This window comes from Actinia tenebrosa, unplaced genomic scaffold (genome assembly GCF_029948245.1).
Source record: "Actinia tenebrosa isolate PJP-AT-01 unplaced genomic scaffold, QUT_ActTen_1.0 PGA_scaffold0__85_contigs__length_37466705, whole genome shotgun sequence".
Lineage (NCBI taxonomy): Eukaryota > Metazoa > Cnidaria > Anthozoa > Actiniaria > Actiniidae > Actinia > Actinia tenebrosa.
The window spans coordinates 34,397,587-34,422,635 of record NW_028292569.1 but is presented as its reverse complement, the minus strand read 5'-3'; the positions used below and the strand labels follow the sequence as shown (position 1 = coordinate 34,422,635).

The 25,049-nt window shown below is 38.4% G+C and overlaps 2 protein-coding genes across 2 annotated transcripts; one reads left to right on the top strand and one right to left on the bottom strand.

Moving 5' to 3' along the window:
- The first annotated feature begins 212 nt into the window (after positions 1–212).
- On the top strand, positions 213–11,406 carry LOC116292179 (ATP-binding cassette sub-family C member 4-like). Its single transcript, XM_089026500.1, has 7 exons — positions 213–731; positions 4,661–5,040; positions 5,367–5,454; positions 5,531–6,638; positions 7,619–8,189; positions 9,399–9,535; positions 10,462–11,406. Exons 1-7 carry the CDS (start codon positions 213–215, stop codon positions 11,364–11,366), a joined length of 3,708 nt encoding a protein of 1,235 aa, XP_088882626.1. The 3' UTR covers positions 11,367–11,406.
- Positions 11,407–11,874: 468 nt separating this feature from the next.
- LOC116292260 (xaa-Pro aminopeptidase 1) lies at positions 11,875–24,063 on the bottom strand. The gene is made up of 25 exons (XM_031699542.1): positions 23,989–24,063; positions 23,411–23,546; positions 23,169–23,232; positions 22,709–22,813; positions 22,317–22,357; positions 21,875–21,926; positions 21,608–21,630; positions 20,627–20,753; positions 20,016–20,111; positions 19,791–19,872; positions 19,327–19,486; positions 18,779–18,823; positions 18,578–18,664; positions 18,110–18,160; positions 17,906–17,964; positions 17,741–17,818; positions 16,971–17,042; positions 16,371–16,431; positions 15,736–15,805; positions 15,212–15,316; positions 14,639–14,710; positions 14,268–14,344; positions 14,108–14,155; positions 13,515–13,565; positions 11,875–12,954 (listed from the first exon to the last, which is right to left on the bottom strand). Exons 2-25 carry the CDS (start codon positions 23,525–23,527, stop codon positions 12,835–12,837), a joined length of 1,863 nt encoding a protein of 620 aa, XP_031555402.1. The 5' UTR covers positions 23,528–23,546; positions 23,989–24,063; the 3' UTR covers positions 11,875–12,834.
- Positions 24,064–25,049: the final 986 nt, after the last annotated feature.

The window sequence follows — 25,049 nt, the reverse complement described above, 5'->3', positions numbered from 1 at the left end:
TTGTGTTCATGGTATCCTCAATAAAGATTGGGATTATCAGTATTATCAAATCAGAACCTCTTCTTAAAAGAACTTAATGATCCTAGCCTAAATGATCGTGGCGACTTTGCTTCGCTCAGTTTCAGCTGATTTAAGACCTGTTTTCACAGCTGGCAAAGCGTTTCTTTCTGGAATGCTTTACTGAACTTTTTTTTATCTTTTTAGAAGTTGACATGACCAATCATTACGAAAAGATTCCCAACTCAAAGTTCAAACCGAACTTCTTTTCTCGCATTTTCTTTTGTTGGTTGAATGGCCTTTTCCTTCGTGGATACAGAAGACCTCTAACAAGTGAAGATCTTTTTCCCCTTCCCGATGAAAACAAGGCACAAGGTTTGGTAACTGACTTGCACGAGTTATGGAACATAGAGGTCATGTATGCGCAAAAGCGTGGAAAGAATCCTCGGCTGTGGAAAGCAATATGGAAGCTCTTCCCCATGCATAATTATCTATTAATTATCATTTTGAGACTAACAGAAGACTTGATGACTTTTACTCAGACCTTTTTGATATGGTATTACCTGAAGCTGCTTAAAGGCAACATGATGAGTTCGACACATGCGTGGCTAGTAGTGACTGGTATTGCTGCAACGACTTTTTTCAAAATCTTAAGCTATCATCACTTTGGTATTCAGACGCTGGCGATGGGAATGAGACTTAAGATTGCCGTTGTTGGCGTGGTCAACAAAAAGGTAAGGAATACGTCCCTCTAGTCATCATCATAATGGCTTTTTAGGTAATCAATTAATTGAGTCAAACGTCGAAAACGATGAGAAAAAAAACAAAATATTGTATTTAATAGGAGTTTGTAATGCAGAATATTTCAGACATACATAATACGCGGGAGAAGCCACAGGAGTGGGCGTGTGTGTGTATGAAGATTGGGATTCTTCAGGTACATTATTCTATTGTTTTCGTAAACAAAACGACTTAATCCTAAACTGAACATGACCTGGACGAACGAGCGAGGACAATGAATTCCCTTGAGTTTTTGCCCTTTTGATGTAGTACTTATCTGATGTTTTGCTTACAGTAAACTGACAATCGGCCGAAAAAGGAGTCAGTTAACTGACAATTGGTATACCCACTGACACCCTCCTAAACTCGCGAAATAGATATATATTTATCTAAAACACATTGGTATACCCTTTGTTTTCTTTTTTACACGTTGACTAACATTTTCTTATTTTACGGGTTAAATGTCAATACGTCAAATGTTATAAGATGGTCATCGAATGTGATGACGGTACTGAATTACTCATAAAATCATTAACTGAATTACAATTGATCCTAAATTGATCCTGAATTTGTCGTCTTTTGTTTGCCCAAATTAATATTCTATATATGGTTATCATAAATTCATCTAGTAAAGTTCGAACGTTTTTCCTCGAAGTCATCTTCCATTCTCAAGAAGGGCAAATTAATACTAAAATAAAGTCAATGAGAGTAAATATGTGGAAATTTACTTAGGAATGTGTTAAATATAAACAATTATGATTTCACAAGTGATCAGTTTAGTTAATCCGTGTAACAATAGTTATGTAAATGTTTATAGCAACTTCATTTTCTCTTGGTATGGTCAATAGATGCGAAACTGATCTGGGAAAACACTAATGGAAATAAAGTCTGTTAACTCTATTAGTCTGATAACTATTTCAAACATCTAAAATTTACTAACCTACTAAATCTGTGAACCGTGCTTTATCCCTTGAAATTCGGGATTCCTAATTCAGGTACCTTATTCTATTGTTTTCGTAAACAAAACAACTTAATCCTAACCTGAACATGACCTGGACGAACGAGCGAGGGCAATGGATTCCCTTGAGTTTTTGCTCTTTTGATGTAGTACTTATCTGATATTTTGCTTACAGTGAAGTCGCTAAACGAGGGTGCCAATGGGGTTAGTAGATAACTAACAATTGGCCAAAAAATAAGTAGTTAAGAGTTAACTTATATTTCATTATTTTTGGTTAATATTATGGCCAGCGCTCGTAAAATCCTTACAGTTAACTGACATTCGGCCGAAAAAGGAATAGTTAACACATACATCCTCCAAACGGATTTTTTTTTCGCCCCAAAGGCAATTTTTACCTCGCCGGTTACTTACACAATAATCAACGCCACATTTTCCTAGTTTTTTTACTAAGGTGGAAATTTAATTACAGTGTGGTGTCTTAATCAATAGAGTTGTTCCCCCAAGATACTTTCGTCCTAGATATAGCGTCAGGGTTTTCGGATCCCAGTGGCACATCCCTATCAATAATGGGCTTCAATTTACGACGGCGATGCAACAAGAAGTGTATTTAACTTCTCTTTGGGGTTCTGTTCATTGCAGATTTCATTCAAAACATTGTCACTCAACTTATCCACAGGGAAGGCAGACTTTGAAGGGGCAAAAGCCCAAAGTGAAGTTTTTTACGGCACTTTTTTACGGCACTGGTTGAAGTAGTCGTCGTAGATTTTACGATTAAGGTCGCTACCAAACCTTCCCTAGTATTCACTCCCCTTTACGAGCTAACGGTGACGTCACACTAGGTGTACCATTGCCGAGCTTCATACCTTGAGAGGGTTGGGTCGAAGGCCGGCAAATCGTGAAAACGATCAGGATGCCATTTTTCCATTGAATATTCATATGGTCAAAATCGTGCTGCATTTGTCAAGCTCTTCTCTCAGCCTGAGCGAATTAGCCAATCAGCGAACATTTTCCATTTTGTTCGTAGCTTAATATTTACTAGTTCCAGGTTTTCGGCTTGATAAACTACTTTTACTCGAAAATAAAGAAAATAAAACTCATTTGTGAAAAGCGTCACCAAAAATATCTTATAGAAATAGCACATTTTGTCGTTGTTCGGTGAAAAATATTTCGCCACACGAGATAACAAAAAATACTTGGAAACCGGTTTGCTGTGACAAACAATACATACAATACAATACAATACAATAACTTTATTTATACTTGAATTACAAGATAGCAAGTACATGCTAATATCTCCAAGTTATAAATAACCTAAACTAAAAATTAAAATTACATGATGCTAATATAAAAATATGGATGTAAACAATGAAATAAATATATGTATATATGTAAAATAAAATTAAAATAGAATTATCCTCTACAAAAGGTACAACAGTCAATATCAAATTTGACTTTGGAAATTTCCGATTTAAATTTACTTAATTCGTGCAACAATCTCATGTTGTTTGGAAGAGAATTCCATAACTTACTACCCTGATAAGCCAAGGAATGAAGACCATAACTAGTGGTGTTTACTCTAGGTACTATAAGAATGTTATCACCCCGTAAATTAATGCTACAATTACGTAGTGTAAATAACTTAGAAATATATTCAGGAACCAGTCCGTGCAGAGCCTTAAATACTAATATTAAAATATTGTGCATTCTCCTATTATACAAAGTAGGATGATTAATACGCAACAATAATTCCTCATATGTGCTTTTATGATCATTATAAATAAAACGCAAAGCGCGTTCATTAAGTTTTTCTAATTTGGTTGAATTACCTCTCCCGCAATGATGCCATACAATAGAACAATAATCTAAATGAGGTAAAAAATAGGCATTATATAATTTGACTTTGGCATCAGTATTAATTAGTTTCTTATGTCTTTGTAAGACTTGAATTTGCTTGCCAACCTTCCGTGCTATCTCTGTAATGTGTTTGCTGAATTTTAAATCTCTATCGATAGTTAAACACGTTTAGGTTCCAATTGCCTAGGGTGCTTACCATTTACCAGGAAAAACCGGAAATTCCGATTGGACTGACAAATGGTATAAATCAATCCGATCAGAAAGTTCCGAAAACTCGGTCTTACGATCACGGAGGTAATCCACTTTTCCCGTTTCGGTTCTTTCGGTAGACGCGTGTACCGTTGTTCGAAAGTCAAAGTTTCCCGCTCTTTTCTTACAATAAGCGAAAACATTTCCACTGAACCGAATTGATTGGTTTAAACGCTAACCACTTCTTGTTCATTTTATCCAGCCTGGTCAATAGCTGTCCGGTCTCCCCAGTCCTCCCCCAAGATATGAAACTCGGTAATGTCAGGGAGGTAACGTCCTGGACTAGCCTCCTCCGCAGGCTACTCAATATTTTCTATATTCCCTGTTGGGATCCCTGTATTAAATTTTGTGGCAGAGGGTCTTTTTTGTCTTCGCTACAGGAGCAAAAAGAGCCAAGGAGGCTAGTCCTTGACTTATTTTAGAATAAAGGACAGGGCGGAACGTCCTGATAAAAGTTTAGCCTTCTCGCATTTTCTCCACAACTCATTTACTCTATTTTGGAGCATTGTTGCGCTTTATAGCATGTATGATGGATGTCCTTATCACTCGAATACGGCGGCCATCTTGAATTATATACGATGCCGAGGTGTTTAACCGTAGAAAATTTATAAAGCATAGTGGCGGGGTTATGTTTTCAAATAATTTATAGTCCGTGTGCATAGATAGATATGATAGATAGATAAAAACTAATCAGTAACTCACAATACGCATAAACGTGCATGTTTCACATATTCTTCCAAATTCAAGATGGCCGTCGTATCGGTATAAAAGGTCGATTCAAGGCGTTACCTTTAATGGCATGATTGTCTGTTGATTCTCAAGATTGGCGAGTCAAAAAGAAGCATCCTATCCTCGTTCACGTCAGGTTACATCTTGAATCTGGTTTCAAACGACGCACAACGAATGGAGCAATTTGTGATGGCATTTCCAAAGTTATTGTCCCTGCTCTGGTTCTTGTCTTTAATCGCCGTGTCTATGGTCTTTCTGGTTGGTTGGCAATCATTATATGGTATGCTGGTAATAATCTTGATCCTGGTATTGGTCTTGTATCTTTCGTATGTCTTCGCTAATCTTAGACGCATTCAAAGTGGTAAAACAGACAAGCGACTGGGAGCAATTAGTGAGATTATATCTGGGATAAGAGCCTTGAAGATGTACGCATGGGAATGGAACTACAAAAACGAAGTTCAAAAGTTAAGACGGTAAGTTATATAGAGCTGTACACGGTATGGTTTGATGTTATTTGTGGTGTGGTGTGGTATGGTGTAGTGTGGTGTGGTATGGTGTTATGTGGTGTGATATTGTGTTATGTGGTGTGGTGTGGTGTGGTATGGTGAGGTATGGTGTTATGTGGTGTGGTGTGGTGTAGTGTGGTGTGGTATTGTGTTATGTGGTGTGGCGTGTTGGGGTGTGGTGGGGTGGGGTGTGGCATGATTCAATTATTATGAAACGTGGTATGGTGTGATATGTTGTAGTATGATATGGCATGGTACATATCATGGTATGACATACCCTTTTTATTTTGCAGGGACGAGGTAAATACGCTTCAATTAAAAGCCTTTGTGTTGTCAATGGTGAACTTCACACAGTTCACAGTCAAATACTGGGCAACACTTGTATCTTTGATCGCTCTTTTCTACTCTGGTATCCACCTCGATACATCTGAGATCTTTACACTCACCATACTCCTAGCTATTGGAGGACCAGAGTCTAGAAGCAAGGATAGGATCAAGTGCAAGGAACTTTCGAGATGGGATCATTTCCCTAATCAGGCTAGAAAAGTTCTTGGGTACATCTTGTGGACCTAGAACAGCTGGTCTTGGCAATGAAGTTCATGTTTCTCATCACCAAGCTAAAAACTTAGTACACAGCAAAATGCTTGCAAAAGGATCAAGAATATTCGACGACGTCCCTGGTATTACCCTTACAGAGGTTTCTGCTGCCTGGAACGTTGACCAGCAATGTGTTTTACATAATGTATCTCTGAGTGTGGAATCCAACCAACTAATGATCATCACCGGTCCAGTTGGCAGTGGAAAGACTTCCTTACTTATGGCAATCCTCGGAGAAATTCCTAAAATAAGCGGAGAAATACAAACAAGGGGGCGTATAGCTTACGTAAGTCAAATCCCATGGATCTTTTCTGGCACCATTCGCGAGAACGTCTTATTTGGTCAACATTTTGATGAAGCTCGGTTCAACAGGATTCTAGAGATCTGTGACTTGCAGAAAGACATCAAATCCTTTCCTGAGGGGGACTTGACAATCATTGGTCAAAGAGGTGTTGGACTCAGTGGTGGCCAGCGGGCAAGAGTCAGCTTGGCACGCGCAGTTTATTCAGATGCCGACGTCTTCTTATTAGATGATCCACTGAGTGCCGTTGATGTCCGCGTTGGCCAGCATATCTTTGACAGGTGTATATGTGGAGAGCTATCAGATCGAGTACGAATCTTGGTCACGCATCAAACACAACATCTAGAGCGAGCAGACAAGATTTTGTTCATAGCTGAAGGTTTTATTCAACAAGAAAGTTACCCTGCTTTAAACAATAATATACTTCTAAAGAACCAATATGAGCAGCTACTTCGATCTACTGGAAATTTCGACGTTGGCCAAGAGAAATTCATCGACTCTGTTCAAAGAGATATGACTGAAGACACGGGCGATCAAGATTTGAGAGAATCCGATGAAGAAAAGGCAAGTGGTACCGTGTCATGGAGGCTGTACTGGGAATTCCTCAGGGTTGGTTTACCGGCTGTGCTTATAGGATGCCTAGTGTTATTCTGTATAGTAGTACAAGGTAAGGAATAGAGTATTTTTAGGCTGCGTTTGTACGGCACCGGACGAATTTTTAAACTGTCAAGAAGTTGTACGTTTAGGGTTCCGTTCACACGGGACTGAGCTATCCAAACAAATATTCATACGCCTAGCCTATAAACATAACGTTTTTTTTTTATAGAATTAATTGCCCATTTCAGATCACATGACATTCCCTTGAGAATTGTTCTTTTATGACGAACATTTTAAAATATTTACACATGAAAGAGTTAACTCCCAAGAGTGACACCACATGGTCTGAAATGTGCACAACAAACAACGAAGCTATACAGGTCTATTAGTCGCTATATTTTGATTCGGTGTATAGCTTTACCGGCAAAACATATCAGCATTGTATTCAAGGAGAAACGATTGTTAGTCGAAAACTCGTTGAATCGCGCAAACAGATTAAACGTAAAGGCAAAAATTTGGAGCAGTTTTAGCTTGACTGTAAAAGCTCAGTGCCATAAGTGTGCCGTGCCGTGACCGTTATACTTTCTAGAATTTTAATTGGCTGATTTTTTTCTCGCACAATGTGATTGGTCTGACAGTGCCGTGGCGTTAGCGTGAGCGTGTCCGTGCAGTGTTTGGCAGTGTTCCGCGTAGTTGATTGGATGAAGAGTAAAATATCGAGCAACGTGATTGGTCTGGCGTATGCCTTACCGTTTCACGACCGTGTTCGCGCCGTAAGCTTTTCACAGCCATGCGAAATCTGCTCTATATCTGCCGTGTTGTTGATGATAATCGCACATATGGGCCAAACTGTTGCGTTTGAATGAAAGTTGTTTTAGATCTTGATCAGATTTTGTACAGAACCCTTTGGTGAATTCCGGGTGTTTTTTTTTTCTTCTAATCTCTTGGAAATACAGGTCGATTTTTAATAACGAAGTAGAAAGACACACAAAAATCCTTATACGGAACTAACTTGCTATTAATGTTTTTTTTATATATATATATATATAGCGTCATTGCTCATTCCAAGTTGGTGGTTGTCACGGATAGCTGACATGCCTTTTGAGGAGCAAAAAAATCCACAGACGTTGGGGATCTTCGGCGGTTTAACAGCCTTTGCATTCGTCTTATCATTGGCCCGAGATATTTTCATTTTTTTCGCTATTTTGAGATCGACGAGGAAGCTTCACGACAAGATGACACTGGCTGTTATCAAGTCTCCTGTTCTGTTCTTCGATACCAATCCCGCTGGACGAATAATGAACCGTTTTTCCAATGACATCGGGAATATGGACGATCAACTGCCATTGCGGTTTGCTCTTGCAGTCGCATTTACCACAGATATCATCGGGGTTTTTATCCTTGCTGTCGTGGTAAATCCGTGGATTGCATTATCAGTGTTACCTATTCTAATGGTTTTTTACCTCATTACGACAATCTATATCAAAAGTGCACGTGAGCTTAAGAGGATGGAGGCGATGCGGTGCAGCCCTGTGTATGCACACGTGGTTGAGACAATCACTGGATTGGAGGTCATCCGTACATCAGGCAGAGAAGAGGACTTTGTAGACAAGTTGTTCAGGTATGTTGCACGACGTTTTTCGATTCGCATTCGATACGAGAGATAAATCTTTGCGCGAGGAATTGCTTGTCTTTGTATCGCTATAGCATTTTTTACGACTGTTAAAACAGTTTCCCTTTTCCGTATTTTCCGTGCGTCCATAGCAGATGAATATACACCAGTTTCGCATTTGATGTATACCGCTGTTTTTTGGAGACCAGAGACTCATTTGTTCATCTTCAGCATCGTTTATATGTCATTATAAAATAACTGTTATGAATGTCGCGTTCTGATTGGTTTGGAGCGCGTGCTTTATGAGAGCACATTGCACGCGCGCGCACTTTCCGTTGCGTCCTTCCTATCTAAAATAACGGTTATTGTATTTTGTATTTTATAAAAGAAATATAAAATATATATATATAAAATATTGTAAAATATAAAATATATAAAATATATATATATATAATATTGTATTTTATAAAAGAAATATAAAAAATATATATATAAAATATATATTGCTTGCTGTGCTGTGTGCCGTTATAAAGCACTTGGGAATTAGCAGAACACTGGAGAAGTGTCCAGAAGCACTCCGCTACGCGTCGTGCTTCTCCTAACACTTCTCTCGAGTTCTGCCAATCCCCGCGTGCTTTATGATTGCACACAGCACGCGCGCGCGTTTTCTATTTTTTCAGCTATTCAAACATACCATAAAAATCTGTGCAATTTCGAAACATGGGTATTATTCAACTTGTGTTTTCTTCACATAACAGTTGTTGACTTTTTCAAGTGGTTTGTTCTTAAACGAGGCTAATCCTGTTCAAATGAGTCTTTAGTCATGAAACAGCGGTATTTACTAAATGAGAAAAGGGGCTATTCCATGTCCAATCACGGCGCATTCTGATTGGATGAACGTTACGTCATTGCGACCATGTTTCGTGGTGGTGTCTTACAAAAGATTTCTCATTAGCATGTGCATGTGACGTCAAAGCAGTTCGATCTGGGGAACAAAACAAAAGAATTCCAATCTCATGAGAATTAGAACCTATTGTTTTGACCTCCAGATTGAGCTGCATTCCAAAGTGCTGCAAGGGCTCTATACCAACAACATGGCCGCCATGTCTTTGTAAGTTGACTCTCTTGAAAATGATTGCAAATCATCAACATCATGTCTTCAGAGTGGTGCGATAAGCTTAAGGTATTCATTCATCTAACGAAAGTATCTTTTTACAGTATTCAAGATGATTATACCAAGGCATTCTTCCTGGTTACATCAAGCGTTCGATGGTATGGTTTAAACCTGGATTTGCTGTGTGGTGTTTTTAACGTAGCGGTAGCTATTGCAGGAGTTACTGTCATACAAGACCCTGGTAAGGAATCTCCAAAAATCTTCAAAACACGTTTGATTATTTCATTGCAACTTTTGAAGCTCAAAAATAATCCATCCATGCTTTTGTGGTGGTGAGATTGTATTGAAGTTGAATTTCGGTTGGAAATAAAGGCTTCTGCGTGTAACTTAGAGAATTCAGGCACTAGTTATTAATAGTGATACTTCATGTTTACTTGTGATCAAAACCATTTTCAAAAAATCTCATCACAAGTTGCTTTGTGTCACCAGCCAATCGATCTCTGGTTGGTACATGAATAGCAAAGGCTTATTTCAAATGAAATATCCGCGCTATAGGAAATATACACAAAATATTGAATGGGGATGAACAATGATTTTCATGGCAAAAAGAGGGGAAGTAAACATCGTAAGAAAAAGTACTTAACTATTGCTGGTTTTCAATCAACTCACCTTTTCGGCGCTAGCCGTCACGTGTCAAGAAGTTCCAACATTGTTCTCGGATTCCCATACAAATCCACTGACTTTAAAAAGAAAATTCAGATCGATTTCTTTAGTAAGCTCTCTAAATCGCGGCAAGAAAAGCTTCAATCAAGTTAGAAAAATGATATTTTGCTCTTATTTAGAAAGCTAGCTAAACAAACCAAGTAAATAATTCGTTTAAAAGTCAGTACACTCATAAGGAAATCCGAGAGCAATGTCCGAACTTATGGGTGACCGTAACACAATGCGACAGCATTTATACTACGTTATGTCCGTTATGGCTAGCGCCGAAAAGGTCAATTCCTAGAGAATGAAATAACAAAAGACACGGCTGCTATGTTGGATGTTATAACAAAAGGGACTAATGAAGAATCTTTTCTTAAATTCATCCAACATGGTGTCTGTGAAAACCATTAATTATCTTCCCCCGAGATTCTAAAGTAATCGACTTGATTTCTGTTCTTTCAGCTCTTGCAGGAATGCTGTTATCCTTAGCGATGGGCCTTCTGAGCGACACCCAATATGGAATGCGCATGGCATGTGAAGTGGAAAGCCAAATGACGTCAGTCGAAAGAGTGATGGCGTATTCAAAGTTACCTTCCGAACCAGGCTACGGGAGACAAAAGAAACCGCCAAAGGACTGGCCAAGGCAAGGCGGTTTGAGTCTAAGAGACGTGTCCATGGTGTATTTAGAAGGTGGACCTTGCGCTTTGAAAAGTATTAATATCGATGTTTTGCCGAAAGAGAAGGTCGGTATTGCAGGTCGTACTGGGGCAGGGAAATCCTCGATGGTTGCGTCGCTCTTCCGTATGCCGGAACCTCAAGGTCAAGTCCTTATTGACGGTGTTGATCTTGGCACCATCGATATCCAGACTGCCCGTAGATCCATGGCTGTCATCACACAGGACCCTGTGCTGTTCGCTGGCAGCATAAAGAAGAACCTAGACCCTTTTGACCATTTCACAGAACAGGAAATTTGGACTGCTCTTGAAGAAGTACAGCTAAAAACCAAAATTCGCAACCTTGTGGGGAAAATTGATTTCTGTGTAGGGGAGGGAGGGGCAGGTTTTAGTGTAGGTGAACGACAACTGCTGTGTCTTGCTCGAGCATTATTACAGAAGAGTAAGATTCTTGTGTTGGATGAAGCAACAGCCAACGTGGACTACCAGACAGATCAACTCATTCAGCAAGTAATCAGACAAAGGTTTGATAACTGTACTGTATTGACCATAGCTCATCGAGTGAACACCATCATGGACTATGACAAGGTAATGGTTCTTGACAAGGGTCACGTGGTAGAGTACGGCAATCCCAGAAGTCTAGCTGGGAAAGAAAACGGTTTCTTTGCGCGCCTCGTTAACTCGGGAATGTGAATTATTAATCTAATGTGAGCATAGAGGGTTTGCACCATCACGTGACGGCAGCCATGTTAGATGGCAGAAAAGATACAATCGTTTTACCACAGGGAGCCCAATATATATGTCCCCTATGGTATCTAATGTCGCTAATACGCATATGTACACCATAGGGAAATTATATGGGAAAACAAAGTCGCGCGCGAAAAAACAAAACGTTCTAGTGCATTTTTTACCGATTCTTTTTACTCTTAATTAATTATTCAATTTTTCCTTTTATCTAAATTGGGCTTCCTGTGTTTTTACATAAGAAAAAATTCACTTCCCGAGAGCAAAGGGATTCTATCGTAGCCACAGGCAGCCCAAGCTGTATATTATTATGGGCGATGGCACTTGATGGTGCAAAATAAACAACTATTGGATGAACTTCGGCATGATATCGTGAATTATCAAGACCAGTGTCGTGTTACTTGCCGAATCTGAAGGCCGAGGCGGATAAAAAAGCCAATGTCATGCGAAAACCGAATTCAATTCAGTAATTGTTTTATTATACATTTTGTAAACTAGGGTAAAGATTTAATTGTTTTCAAAAAGAAAATAGCAAAAGTATTTCAAACTCTGCAGTGACCTTGAGTAAACTGGACATTATAAAAAAAAAATTTTCAGAAAAGCCTACAGACAATACATTTATCATGTCAAGTCCAAACGATATCAGAAACTGGCTCAGGGCTTTCGGCCAATCAGAAGCGTGATAGTGAAAAATGTAAAATAACGTCTTATATGTTGTGCAGTTTATCTGATGAATCCACAGAGGTAACTACATGTTATAGTTCAGAGTGCGTTTGTTAACCTATAGGCGAAATATTATCGATCGGTCAATATAATGCTAAACCGACTCATTAAACTAGATTGAATAAAAAAGGTTTTCTCAGTTCACGGTGTCATGGTCAAATGTTGGATGAATCTGTATTCGTGTTTTTTTCTATTGCTGCATGGTCGAGAACTATCAACGCATTTTTCCAGTAAATGCACCACCGCATGAAAGCGAGATCTGGTTAGAAAACGCTTCAAACCGAGGAGATTCGTGCAAAACGTTTGAAAGCGAAGCACAAAGTGCCTCAAAGTGAATTTGCGGGTGTAAATTTCCTGCATTAACAAGAAGATGACAGAAATCCTAGGAATGAGTTACAAAACAATCCGTACAAAGTACTTCAAATTGGACTCGCGGGCTTCAATTAGTGCACAAACAAGATAGTCATGCGCTATGACAGAAATCCTAGTAATGAGTTACAAAACAATCCGTACAAAGTACTTCAAAGTGGACTCGCGGGCTTCAATTAGTGCACAAACAAGATAATCATGCGCTATGACAGAAATCCTAGTAATGAGTTACGACAAGAGAAAATGAACTAGTTCATATTCTCTTGGTTACAAAGAATTCCCGCGTTAAAAAAGAAACTTTCCTTTGGTTTTGATTGGAGAAAATCTACCCCAGTGTTCTTGTTTCCTTCAGAAGCCAGTTGAGTGCTTGGTGTTTCCCTTGTTCTCTCAGAACAGCGCCAACCGTCTCTGCGCATAACTCGTGATAGTTATTCAACCAGTCGATCTTAAAGGAGGGAAAAATTACAGTTAGAATGGATTCGAGAAAAGGTAAACGCACAGCAAACGTGTGCCAAATGTAATGAATATATGGCAAAACCAACGTGAATTCATTTGCATTAGGTTCGGCACATGTGGAATACGACTGGACCGCTTAGAATAGATCTGATCCGCCTTTTAGACCACGTACCATTCCCTGATAATAAGGTTTTTTAGACTGGAAGCAGTCTATTCTTCTTGGTCTTTATTTGGGGGGGGGGGGGGGTGGGGGGAAATTTTTTACTTGATCGAGCAAGGACTAATGGCGAGACATGAAGCCCCTCGAGGGGCGAAAAACTTTATTTCCTAGTCTAAGTTTCACACCTTGTTTAACTAAAATAAAAACGACGGAACAGGTGTGATAGAGAAATTTATAACTAAACAAGGTTACAGTAGTTGGTGTGAATGGGGTATAAAAACTAATGTATCTTGTACTAGTAAACAAAAGAAATAATTCTCAGTGATAAGTGGCCAGAAATGAGAAGAAAAAAAACACAGTTAATTCTGTGACAAAAGGGTTTGATTTACCTCTTCTGGGGTGAGCATTGAAGGTATCAACATCTTGGTTTGTATTGGAAACTAAAAAAGCACAAACAACATAAAAAGTTACTCTGATCTCAGTGTTTTATAGATTTTTTCTTGAGCGCCGACAGCACCCCCAGACATCGTAGACTTACACACCACACTCCAGTTCCTCCCGCTCCCTTAAGCTTGTTTCTACATTTCCTATTCCGAAGTTGAGGAGGGAAAAACTAGGTGAGGTTGGCATTGAAGTGCAAAGACGTCGTCTTGGAAATATGACCACTAAATGAACAGTCCCACAATGCACCGCAAATCCAACTCGACCCAGTTTTTTCTCTTCAACCTCGGAATTGCTAATAAAGACTTACTCAAACATGTCCTACACTAGAACATTATAGGCCGATCTTTATTTAAACATTTTATTTGAACATATTACTTTCAATTTCAGTAGTTACTAAATGAGACATTCTCTTTCGATTTCTGGAGTCGGTTAGCTTGAAAAATTTTTAATGTTATATGAGGAAAAAACGTAAATAAAGATCGGCCTATTGTATTGTCAAAACAAACCATAAAACTTACACAAAAAGCACAATACTTACGAGTGTAATTGGCTCAAAACCAAGAAACCCTTTCCCCTGAAAGTTATTCTGAAAAAAAAGATGAACGTTTGATCAGAAAAACTGTGTCATTGCCAGTTGTTGCCGTGTATTCCCTTAGAATATACTGCTTTGCACTTTATAAGGTGCACAGTTCAGTTACCTTCAATTCAACTTGCTTTACTATATAAACATTCTCGATACGAATTCCAAATTTACCATCTTCGTAATAACCAGGCTCTAACAAAGAAGGAGATAAACAACAAAGCTGAACTTAAGAACTTTCTCTATATACGAAGTTTGTCTCCCCGATTAGTAGGGCACTTGTGCCCGGCTAGAAGATATAGAGACATTAATAAAGTTATTATTATTATTATAGTTCGTCAGCGAACTTCTGAAATTCCGAACAAACTTCGGAACTCAATTGTCAAAAGTTATGTGAAATCCACAGTAACATAACTAGCGATAGATAGAAAATACACATATAATGAAGTAAACGAAAAATAAAATAGGTTAAACAGATATGCCGTATACCTATAGTGATGTCCATCCCGGCTTCAAATGGCACTTCGTCTGGTTTGGGTCGAGAACTAATACTTTGTGGGCCTAAAGTACGAGGAAATAAGTGAGTGGAAAATCTTTTTTTAGAAAACCATTGCTGAAAAACGTATGAGTATTCACCAAATCTTGCAAGAAAACAAACATTGCTGATTGCAAACTTCGATTATAACGTTTAGCACTCGTTCACATGGGCCAAAAGGACCCAAATAAAACAAAAGATTCGTTCTCTTGTTTGACACTCAAAGGTCCTTTTGGTCCATGTGAACAATTGTTAACCAATTAGAACACAAAAATTGGACGAGATTTTTAGGGAGAAACATTTCAGTACAAACATGTGGAAAAGTTCTACATACCATAAAAACAAATCTTTGACCGCATTGGTTAATACCATAAAATATAATCTTTTCTTAGCTTCCAAGAAATGATCTTAACTTTTGCACTTTTGAAGCTGATTTTGAGATTATTTTCGACACATATATTTTTTATTGGAAGCAGGTGATTCGTTTTTAAGCCCTCTTTTTTTAACAGTAAAATCATCAGTCCTACCTTCATGAACATTCAAGAATGCTCCAACACCATGTCCTGTGCCGTGTTGGTAGTCGAGCCCAACATCCCATAATGCTTTACGAGCCAACATATCAAGTCGATGACCTAAGACAATGGATACAACATCCCATTATGACATCATCACGGCTCTCTTGTGCTTTTAGGGATTATTCTCTTCCCCAGTCCCCCCTCCCACCCCCGCAAAAATTAACTTCTGAATTCTAATTCGAGGATTCAGTGAGGTCCACATGTTTGTTGGCCAATGTCTTTTAAGGCAATGCTACGAAAATATCGTCATTTTGAGTTGCAAGATTTTGCCTTCAGATTAAAAACTCGCCTTTTTGACTTTCCGAGTTTCTTGGTCGGAAACCCAAAACCTCGCAACTAAAAATGACAAATTTTTCGCAGCGTTGCGCGAAAAATCATCGTTGCAAACCGTCTCGTATAATATTGGCTTTGTTTAGGTTATTTTCTTTGTTCATTCTACTATATTTATAGTGTTTGCCGTAATGCAAATCGTGTACCTGATGTTTTGTTGGGGAATGTTGCCATGGCAAGAGCAACGTGACCCTTGAACACTCGTGTAAAACATTCCTACAAAGTAAACAAATGAAGAGAAGAAAACATTCAATGAAATTAATTCACTAGAAAATCATTTTTCCATCAAGAAACGTAGAAATTTACACGCACTAGATATCCCCCCTCCCCCCCCCCCCCCCCCCCCTCATGGTTGATGATAGTGAATTCCATGGACCTTGATCACACGGCGCCATGTTTATTCCCATGAGCGAGAATAAAACCTGATGGACCACGCGTAACCTCATTCTAAGGGGCAGTGTGACGCTACTGTGGGGAAAATCTGCATTGAGAAATGCCCATGGATTCTAAGTAAGCGGCATCATTTTTATTCCAGTTAAGAATAAAAATCTTTAGTCATGCTGGGTAAAGTCAGGCATCATGGCTGACACGTCAAGAAATGTCACTTTAAATCGTACACGTCCTACTTTTGAAGCATCTCTAGAAACGAACTGCTAAAATGTTGTGCACTTTGTCATCTTGTTTGTCAGTTTGCCAAACTTTGTGCGTTACTTGAGAGAGCCACTGGCTGCCCAGGTTCGATTGGGCAACGTGTAACTACGGCAACAAAATCAGGTTTCACCTGTTCATGTCGGGTGGGCTTTCCAAAGTGGACTGTTCGAGTCACATCCGTGGTTCCATCCCTGAAAACAAATCAAATCAAGAATGTTTCATTAGACCAGTCCATTTCCACTCGACCAATCAAAATGGGACCAGGCGGAGCCATAGGCCTTTTCTGAGTTCCATAAACAGGATGTATTGTGGTCTAGATTTGGTACAAGCAACACCATATAAGGCATGATGTTCGTACTGAAGCTAGACCACAATGCACCATGCTCGCTATCTTCAAAAAAAGGTCTCTTACGTCACTTATAATCGTGCCATAAACACATCACAGTCAAATAAAATTCACTTATGTGGATGTGGGGAACTAACTGGGTAATAATGTGCTTCTCAGAGACTGGGCAAAGCTATTTGGGTAGAATCGGCTACAAAAACCCGAAAAGACCTTTTACACTATAGTTTTTAGATCCAAAAAAGGTGAAAATGCTATGTCTGCCAAAACCCGGAAAACAATTTATCACTATATCCGTCCTCCTACAAAAGCCGAAATTTGTACTTTCTACAAAAGATCTTATGTCGAGGGTCTGTGTCTCATAAGTGTATTATTTAGAAAACTTACATGTACTGAGCTCCTGAGTCACATAAATACAAACTGTCCTTTGTAATCATACGATCAGTTTCTTCTGTTGGTCTGAGAAGAAAAGTTAGGTGGATCAATATACTCAAGGTACAAAAAAATGGCTGATGAGACCCAACAGAAGCAATTGGTTAGAATAGTGATAAAGAAGATAGATGTGGTTTGTGATGACGATGATGATGGTAATGGTGACGATAGAGATGATAGGAAAATAATGATGGTGATAATGGTGATGATGATACGTACCGATAGCGATGGTAATGATGATGGTGATGATAATGAAGATGATGGATTAGATGTCTTTTGTGATGATTATGATGGTGGTGATGACGATGATGACGATGATGATGATAATGATCAACACCGTTGAAGACGATGGTGATGACAATGTTGACCGATGATGACGATGGCGAAGATGATGATTATGATGGCGGTGATGACGATGATGGTGATAATGATCAACACCGTTGAAGACGATGGTGATGACAATGTTGACCGATGATGACGATGGCGAAGATGATGATTATGATGGCGGTGATGACGATGATGGTGATAATGATCAACACTGTTGAAGACGATGGTGATGACAATGATGACCGATGATGACGATGGCGAAGATGATGATTATGATGGTGGTGATGACGATGATGGTGACGATGATTAACACTGTTGACAATGACGGTGATGGCCGATGACTATTAACAACGCCGGAGGACGATGATGGTGTTGACAAAGATGATAATGATACGTACCGATAGTGAATAATGGCTCCATTTGATCCAACGCCAGAGATAGTAGGAAAACTGAGACTAACGAAGTCTTCTTGTTCCCTGAAACCACAACATCAAAAAGACAGTGATTCAGTTATCTTTTACTTGAATTATTTATATTCCATGCAATCGCTCCTGCAAACTCACCTCCTCAGTTCTTCTAGCTTATCAGATCCTGTTATCTCCGTCAGTTCGTCTTTAGGAACCTGACAAATAAACACAACCAACAACACAGTAATTGCAAACAATTGCAAACATACTGCGTGTGATAACTCCCAGCCATTAATAAATGTAAGTATTTATTGAACTAGATAAAAAATAAAGATCTATTCCTCTTGATCCATAACATACCTCTTGTTCGAGCCAACAAAAATATTCACACAGAGCTACGGCATCACGGATCTGAAATCGTTAGAAATTACAAATATTAGACCTCTTTACCTTGAGAGCAATATTTTCCCCATTTCAGACCATGTGTAATTCTCTAGAGTATCATTTCCTTGTTTAATGGTTGCATATGAGAAGACACATGAATATGGATATGACTCAAACAAAGAATCTTATTCTCAATAAAATGACACCTGGTCTGAAATGGGACAACATTACGCACAAGGTAAAGAGATCTATTGCAACAAGGTTTAATTAATCTGCCGTTTTAACCAATCATGAACGACCGAGGTTAATGATTATACAATTAAAATACGGGGACCTCGCACCGTTACAGTCACGGCACAGCCATTTTATACTGTATTTTTGGCAAAAACTACTTGCAGTGATAAGGTTTAGGTCTAGGGGTCTATTGCCACTTAACATCCTTACGTGTGCTTGTCTCATGCCTTCTCTTTCAACGTCGTTCTTCAAAGACTTAGCATAAGCTACGGGCGAAGCATCGTCTATGAGATTTAACTGCAGAAAAAGAAGAAGTCACCTGCATTATGTCGCTTTAGCGCTCAGACAATGGACAGAAGTATATGTTAACCGTAAGTGAGAGGTAAAAGAATAAAGTGTGAGCGCTCATACCTTGGGTACAGCTGATGTCAACGCCACACTTGATGTTTTGCTGATCTGTACACAAAACAGTTACAAAAGAATATGATATTTGTTCGTGTTATTTATTCGTTAGCCTGTGTAGCGGCTTTATGGGACCCCTCCCTTTTCTTTCTTCATCATTCCGCTTACCCAGAAAGCCGCATGTTACATAGCACTCAGTTGTTGTAATTCAGAAAATCCATGGTATTCAATTGTCTTTCTAACTATTGTATCAAGTGTGATTCATTCACTGTATTTTCAAGAATACATTACATCAACTGCTTGCTCTGTTGGCTCTTCTTTCCATGTACTCACGCCCAACATAATTTGATCATTTCTTCACAGAAAACTGAAATTTTTGTATCCGTATCAAGAAGTAATCAGTCAAGAACTTTGCTAAGACTATTCGCTTCTCAAGGGCTTTTGAAGTCCCCTTGAGAATATAGAATTTAAATCCCACCATTTTTCAAGTGGTTTAAGGTCTTTAACGAATAACATGGCTTCCCTTGACAATCATCTAATTCTAAGATTCAACGTACCCATATTTTGTTATCACTTTCAGCGATCTCTTTCACTGCATTCTGTATGGTAGTGTATTCCCGAATGGTTATATGCAAACTTTCATCGTTTTCAAACACCCCGTTGAGCCCAAGGTGCTTTCGTACAGCGGCATCTAACTTTGTTTCATCAATGAACAGGCTGAAACCAAAGAAACGGATTTGTTCTTGGGTTGCAATCACGACAGACCTATATCATTAGTCAATTCTTATGACGTTGAAGATGGTGAAAATGATGATGGCATATAATGATGAAGATGTTAATGAGGGATGATGATAGATGATGATAATGATGTTGATGGTGGATGATGGTGATGATGATGATGATGATAATACATGATGTTGATAAAGGAATGACGGATTATGAGGATGATGTTTACAAGGAATGATGGTGATGACAATGATGTATAATGATGATGTTGCAAGAGATGATGCCAATGACATACCTGATGCCGTCTAGAGTGACAATAGCATAGGCAAAGAACACAGGATTATACTCAACATCAGAACCACGTAGATTGAACAACCCTGAGGAAAAATGGAACTGCACGTGATATAAACAATAGGCACAACATCTAGCCAAAGTAGCAAAGGCTGGAGTGAAAAAAACTCCTTGTATAACAGGAATGCATTAAGGAAAATAAAGATTTTTCATGTAGAAAGAAACGTACAAGCGACATCATCCAAGGCTGTTGCCACAAACGCATAAGCTTTCTTCTTCTTCAGAGTTTCTCGCAACTCCTTTATTTTTTGTTGCCAGGATTTACCTGGAAAAATGTAATTATTACTAATTAAAACAAGTATAATAACTGCATGATATGTGTGATTGTGTCAGAGTTAGATCCTACCAACCCACTGGAAATCCCTTTTTACTATATTTCCCGTGGCAAATTGCATTTTGTTAAAAGCCATCAAATCTTGTTGATCTCTGAAACACCCTCTGAAATGGCCTTAGTCAGGGTAAATCTAACTCACAGATCAAACCTTGGAACACTGAACCTCTTGGCTGATCAGGGCATGGCTAACTGACAGATCAATACCCTGAAACAACCTATGGGTTGATCTAAGTCAGGGCACAGCTAACTCACAGATTGAACCCTGAAACAACCTCTGGGCTGATCTAAGTCATGGCATGGCTAACTCACAAATCGCCCTTTGAAACAACCTTTGGACTGATGTCAAGTCTGATGTCAAGTCAAGTCTGAGACTCCAAAGGTGAGAGAAAGTGGATTATCCCTATTACAACCTTGATTCAGTAAATAACCAGTGAGTATGAACCTACCAGCATAATTTAGACTAAGAGCTGTTACTCCATCTGAGGGAGGAGCAGGTCTGTCATGACTTGACCACACAATATCAACAAGGTTGGTTTCAGTTTTTACAAGGGACAGTCCATTTGATGTCATGGCCTAAAAATATAATGGTCAGAAATAAACATCAATGAGTGAAACTCTGAATGTCTTAGAGCTTTTCAGTGTTCATTACAGAAAATATGAAATGAAAATGGACATTCCTTTCCAGTTGAGATTGAGGATTTGATATTGAATTTTTCACTCTTTAAATTGATTGTATATGCTATTAGTCAAACGTTTGACAGAATTCCCTTTTAATCCACAAAAAAATATATCCAGTTCTGCCAACCCCAGCTTCATAACTGCACACGGCATGCGCATGTATTTTCTATTTGTACAGTAAATCAAAGGTTCGTGCAATTACAAGAACTTTCAAAACATTACTCATGTCTATTAATTTCCAAATTGTACTCGAGATCGTGCAATTTTTTGTTTATAGTTCACTCAACAAAATTTCAGTAAAAAATGCGAAGCGACTCTGTTCATCTTTGTCTATTTGGCAGCCGATTTTCAGTCCATCGCGCAACTGAAATGCATAAAAAAGATTAGTTCTTACGGCTTTAAAATTTTATTTATATGTTATTTAAGTACAAAATGATAGAAAATAATTGTTTTGACATTGATTTGGCCGTGTTGCCATAGCGACTTAATTCAGTACTCCTACGGAGTACGATTAACGCTATAATTGTACTTCTCTTGACCAATCAGAGATGGAGTAATTTTGTTGAGTGTACTATAATTTCAGTAATCATCTATTGAGAGAGTGGATGGAAAGGACATATAAGTACCATTAAAACCTTAATTTCCATTTTCATGAGGAGTTAAATTCATAAACATTTCTGTGTGTAGACTACCTAAGCAATATACTATGTTCTTACAAAAGCATTGTAGTATTGGAAAAAAGTATTTACCTTTGACAACTTTTGCCATTCCTCTGCAAAAATAAGTCATCAATACAATGATCAATAGGAAAACATAAATGTAAAAACCAAAGAGTGTAGTTTAAAGCTTTTTCTTCATTTTTGAAATAGCGGTAGTTATATTAGGTTTTGTTTCCATGGCAACAGCTTTTTCTTAAAGGAGAAACTGTGCAGCCCTATGAGTGACTGTGGAGACTATATGTTAGGTGTAGCTAACAAAAATACTATAATGTAGAAAGAAAGGTCTTAGGTACTTACGTAGTGAGACAAGGAAGGGATCAACACCTACTCTTGACCCACTAGAAAGCTCCTAAATTAAAGAAAATATGACAGGCTCAGATGGATGAATATGGATTCCAAGGAATATTATATTATTGATCTTGAAACATGCATCTTTTTTATAAATGTATACTATTGTATAGAATGGTCTGAAACCAGATGAATGAATGTTAATCAAAGTATTATGATCATCCAGGTACTTATTCTTCACTTGACTCTGAAGATGACTTCCGCTCAGGTTTTCAAAATGTCAGTCACACCAAACAGTCCTTCTCAGGACTACATCCACCTAGATGATCATAATACTTCAATCAACCAATGTATACTAGATATATCCCTAGTGCAGGGGGTTAAAGAAGAGGATCGCAGTCCAATTGACAACCCTGATCCCGTAGCACCTTCTATGCAGGCTACTACCAACCTGAATAAGCCATTCTTCCTTTGTTGGGGTGTCCAGCATTCCTAAAACATGGGGATAATGCTAAGTAAAAGACACTAAATAAAAAGACCAACAGAAGACCATCTTCAGTGCCCATGTTTACACTATACAGGGCCCATAGCAATTGGTGAAAATGCTGGTGGTGTCCCTGGCTTCATGAGAAAAAGCTAAATGTCAAAAAAATAAATGAAGGAGGGAAGGAAGGAAGGAATGAGTGAATGAGTGAATGGGTGAATGAGTGAGTGAGTGAGTGAGTGAGTGAGTGAGTGAGTGAGTGAGTGAGTGAGTGAGTGAGTGAGTGAGTGAGTGAGTGAGTGAGTGAGTGAATGAATGAATGACCAAGCTTGCAAGTAATACTTCAATTCAATCCATACCATCTTTCATTAGGATCCAGTTGGCATCAAGCTGTTGTTCAGCCTGCAAATAATACCTTCCATCTGTCCACAAGGCAGCTTTGTGCTCAGTTACTATAGCAGTACCTAAGAACAAACATACATGAAACCCATCCACAATACACATGACTATGCAAATAAACAGGAACCCCCCCAACCCCCCACTCCATTCTCTATCCATAATGCTTCATTTTAAAATTAGAAAGGAGTCAAGGTGGGGATGTGGACTCAACTGGGGATCAAACTACAGACCTTTTGCTTTACTGACATTAATTTATACTACTAGCTAGGAAGTTCATTCCAAAAACCTGAATTTCAAACTTTTCTGGGGTAGCATAACCCTCAATATCTTTAAAAACCCTAGCCTTTAGCATTTACTGTTCTGAGCCCAACCCTGGCCCAGCATGGTGTGTTGTACTAGGCATTTATCTCTTTTACTTACCTGCAGAGCCAGTGAATCCTGTGACGAATCCTCTTCGGAGATCACATTCAGCCAGGTATTCACTCTTATATCCAAACAAATATTTAAAAAATTAAAGTTAATCTTTTTTTAAAATATATATTAATGTTAAAAACCTAATGTATAAAGTACAACTACTATGTCATACCGTTAGAGCACTACAACTCAGCTGGGATATATCAAGCCCCTGCTGGCTAAAAATCATACACCAAAGTCCTTCTTACTTGATGTGCATCCCCAGATGGGATGATGTAGGCTTGAATGGTTTCACTGACATGTGTCTTGTTCTTCATCAGCGACCTCAGCTGCTGTAAGATTTGTCTTGAAGACTTCTCCATCATAAATTCCTTAGCTTAATTACTGTAATATAAAACAAACATATGACAGTCATTATAAATGGTTACCACAGGAATAGCGAGCCACAGCAGAAAAGAACTGGCGTTTTTCAAACTAAACTCTTTCTCTTTGTTAATAAATGGTATGCGTTGCGTGGCATGAGTTTTTTCTTCCAATTCTATTCTTGGTTTGCAATCAATCCCAAGAGAGCACAATAACAAAAGGGATGTCCGCCATGTTGGAAGATATAACAAAAGAATTCATTGAAAAATCTTTTGTCAAATTCTTCCAACATGGCGGCTATGACGTCTATTGCAAACGAAGAATTAAAATTTGAAGACTTTTCTGTGTGATGACTCTCGGCATGGCCCATTTATGGAGGCGCAATTTGCCACAAACAGAGTCCAGAGTCCACACACAGAACACTAGAAGAATCACATTAGTAGAAAAAGAAAGAAATAATTACCAAATATTTTGACGAACTTTCTCCCAAAAAAACCAGAAGCAATTAACACAAGACGATATACGATTGTAAGCAGGCGTTCTTCTATGTACCGTGAGAGGTTGGATCTTGTCGACCACTGGTAGACACAGGCATACCAACGGATCATTTCAACACATATATGTGTTTTGCTGTTTGTAGGGATGGCTTCAAGCAAAGTAGAAGAGGGTAAGATTCCGTCCGTCCGTCCGTCCGTCCGTCTGTCCATCCGAATATTTTTTCTAACTTGACTATTAGAAGATAAATAAGTTACTTTTGAAGTTTTGTATCTTATTAGATATTTACATTATGTATATTCATTTGTTCTCCCATTTTCGAGAAAATGGTATCTATAGGATATTTCAAAACAAATATATTTTATTGCGGAAGTCGAAAAATGTGTGACACTTACAGGGCTTCCAGTCGAGCAAGCATTTTGATTGGATGGTATAAATTATCTCGCCCTTTTATTGGTTAAAGAAAGTTCCATTTGCAAGTCACTATGAACATGGTCTTGTTTTTATACCTCATGTGTTACTCAGCACCTGCCCTGCTTGTTATTTGTTATTGGTAAATAAAAGAGGTTTAATCAAATAGGCAACAACTATAGCTTCAGAAAGAGAAAAATTAATTTGAAATTGAATTTACAAAAGTGTGACAAATTTTTTACTAAAATCCAAATATGTACCAAAATCCATATTATGTTAGGTTGCACTGGGTCCATGAATTGGTTTTCTTTTCATTAACGTTTCTCCAAACATAATGTTCAAAATATACAATTTCTTGTCCATATTGACGATGAGCTGTCCGATTACTGACGCGAGTAATCACTCGCCAGATCGAAAAACAAACAACTAGAGTTAAATGTGTATAATTCCTTTATAAAATATATTATTAATACTCGGAGCTTTTTGTAAAGCTGGGGTTTTTGTTTTGAGGCAGATACTGAAGCTATTGGACAAAAAGGCAAGTATTTAAGGTTGATTCTTGCTATAATTCCGTAATTACAGTAAAGATAAAGAAAAATGAGACTTGAAAGAAAATCG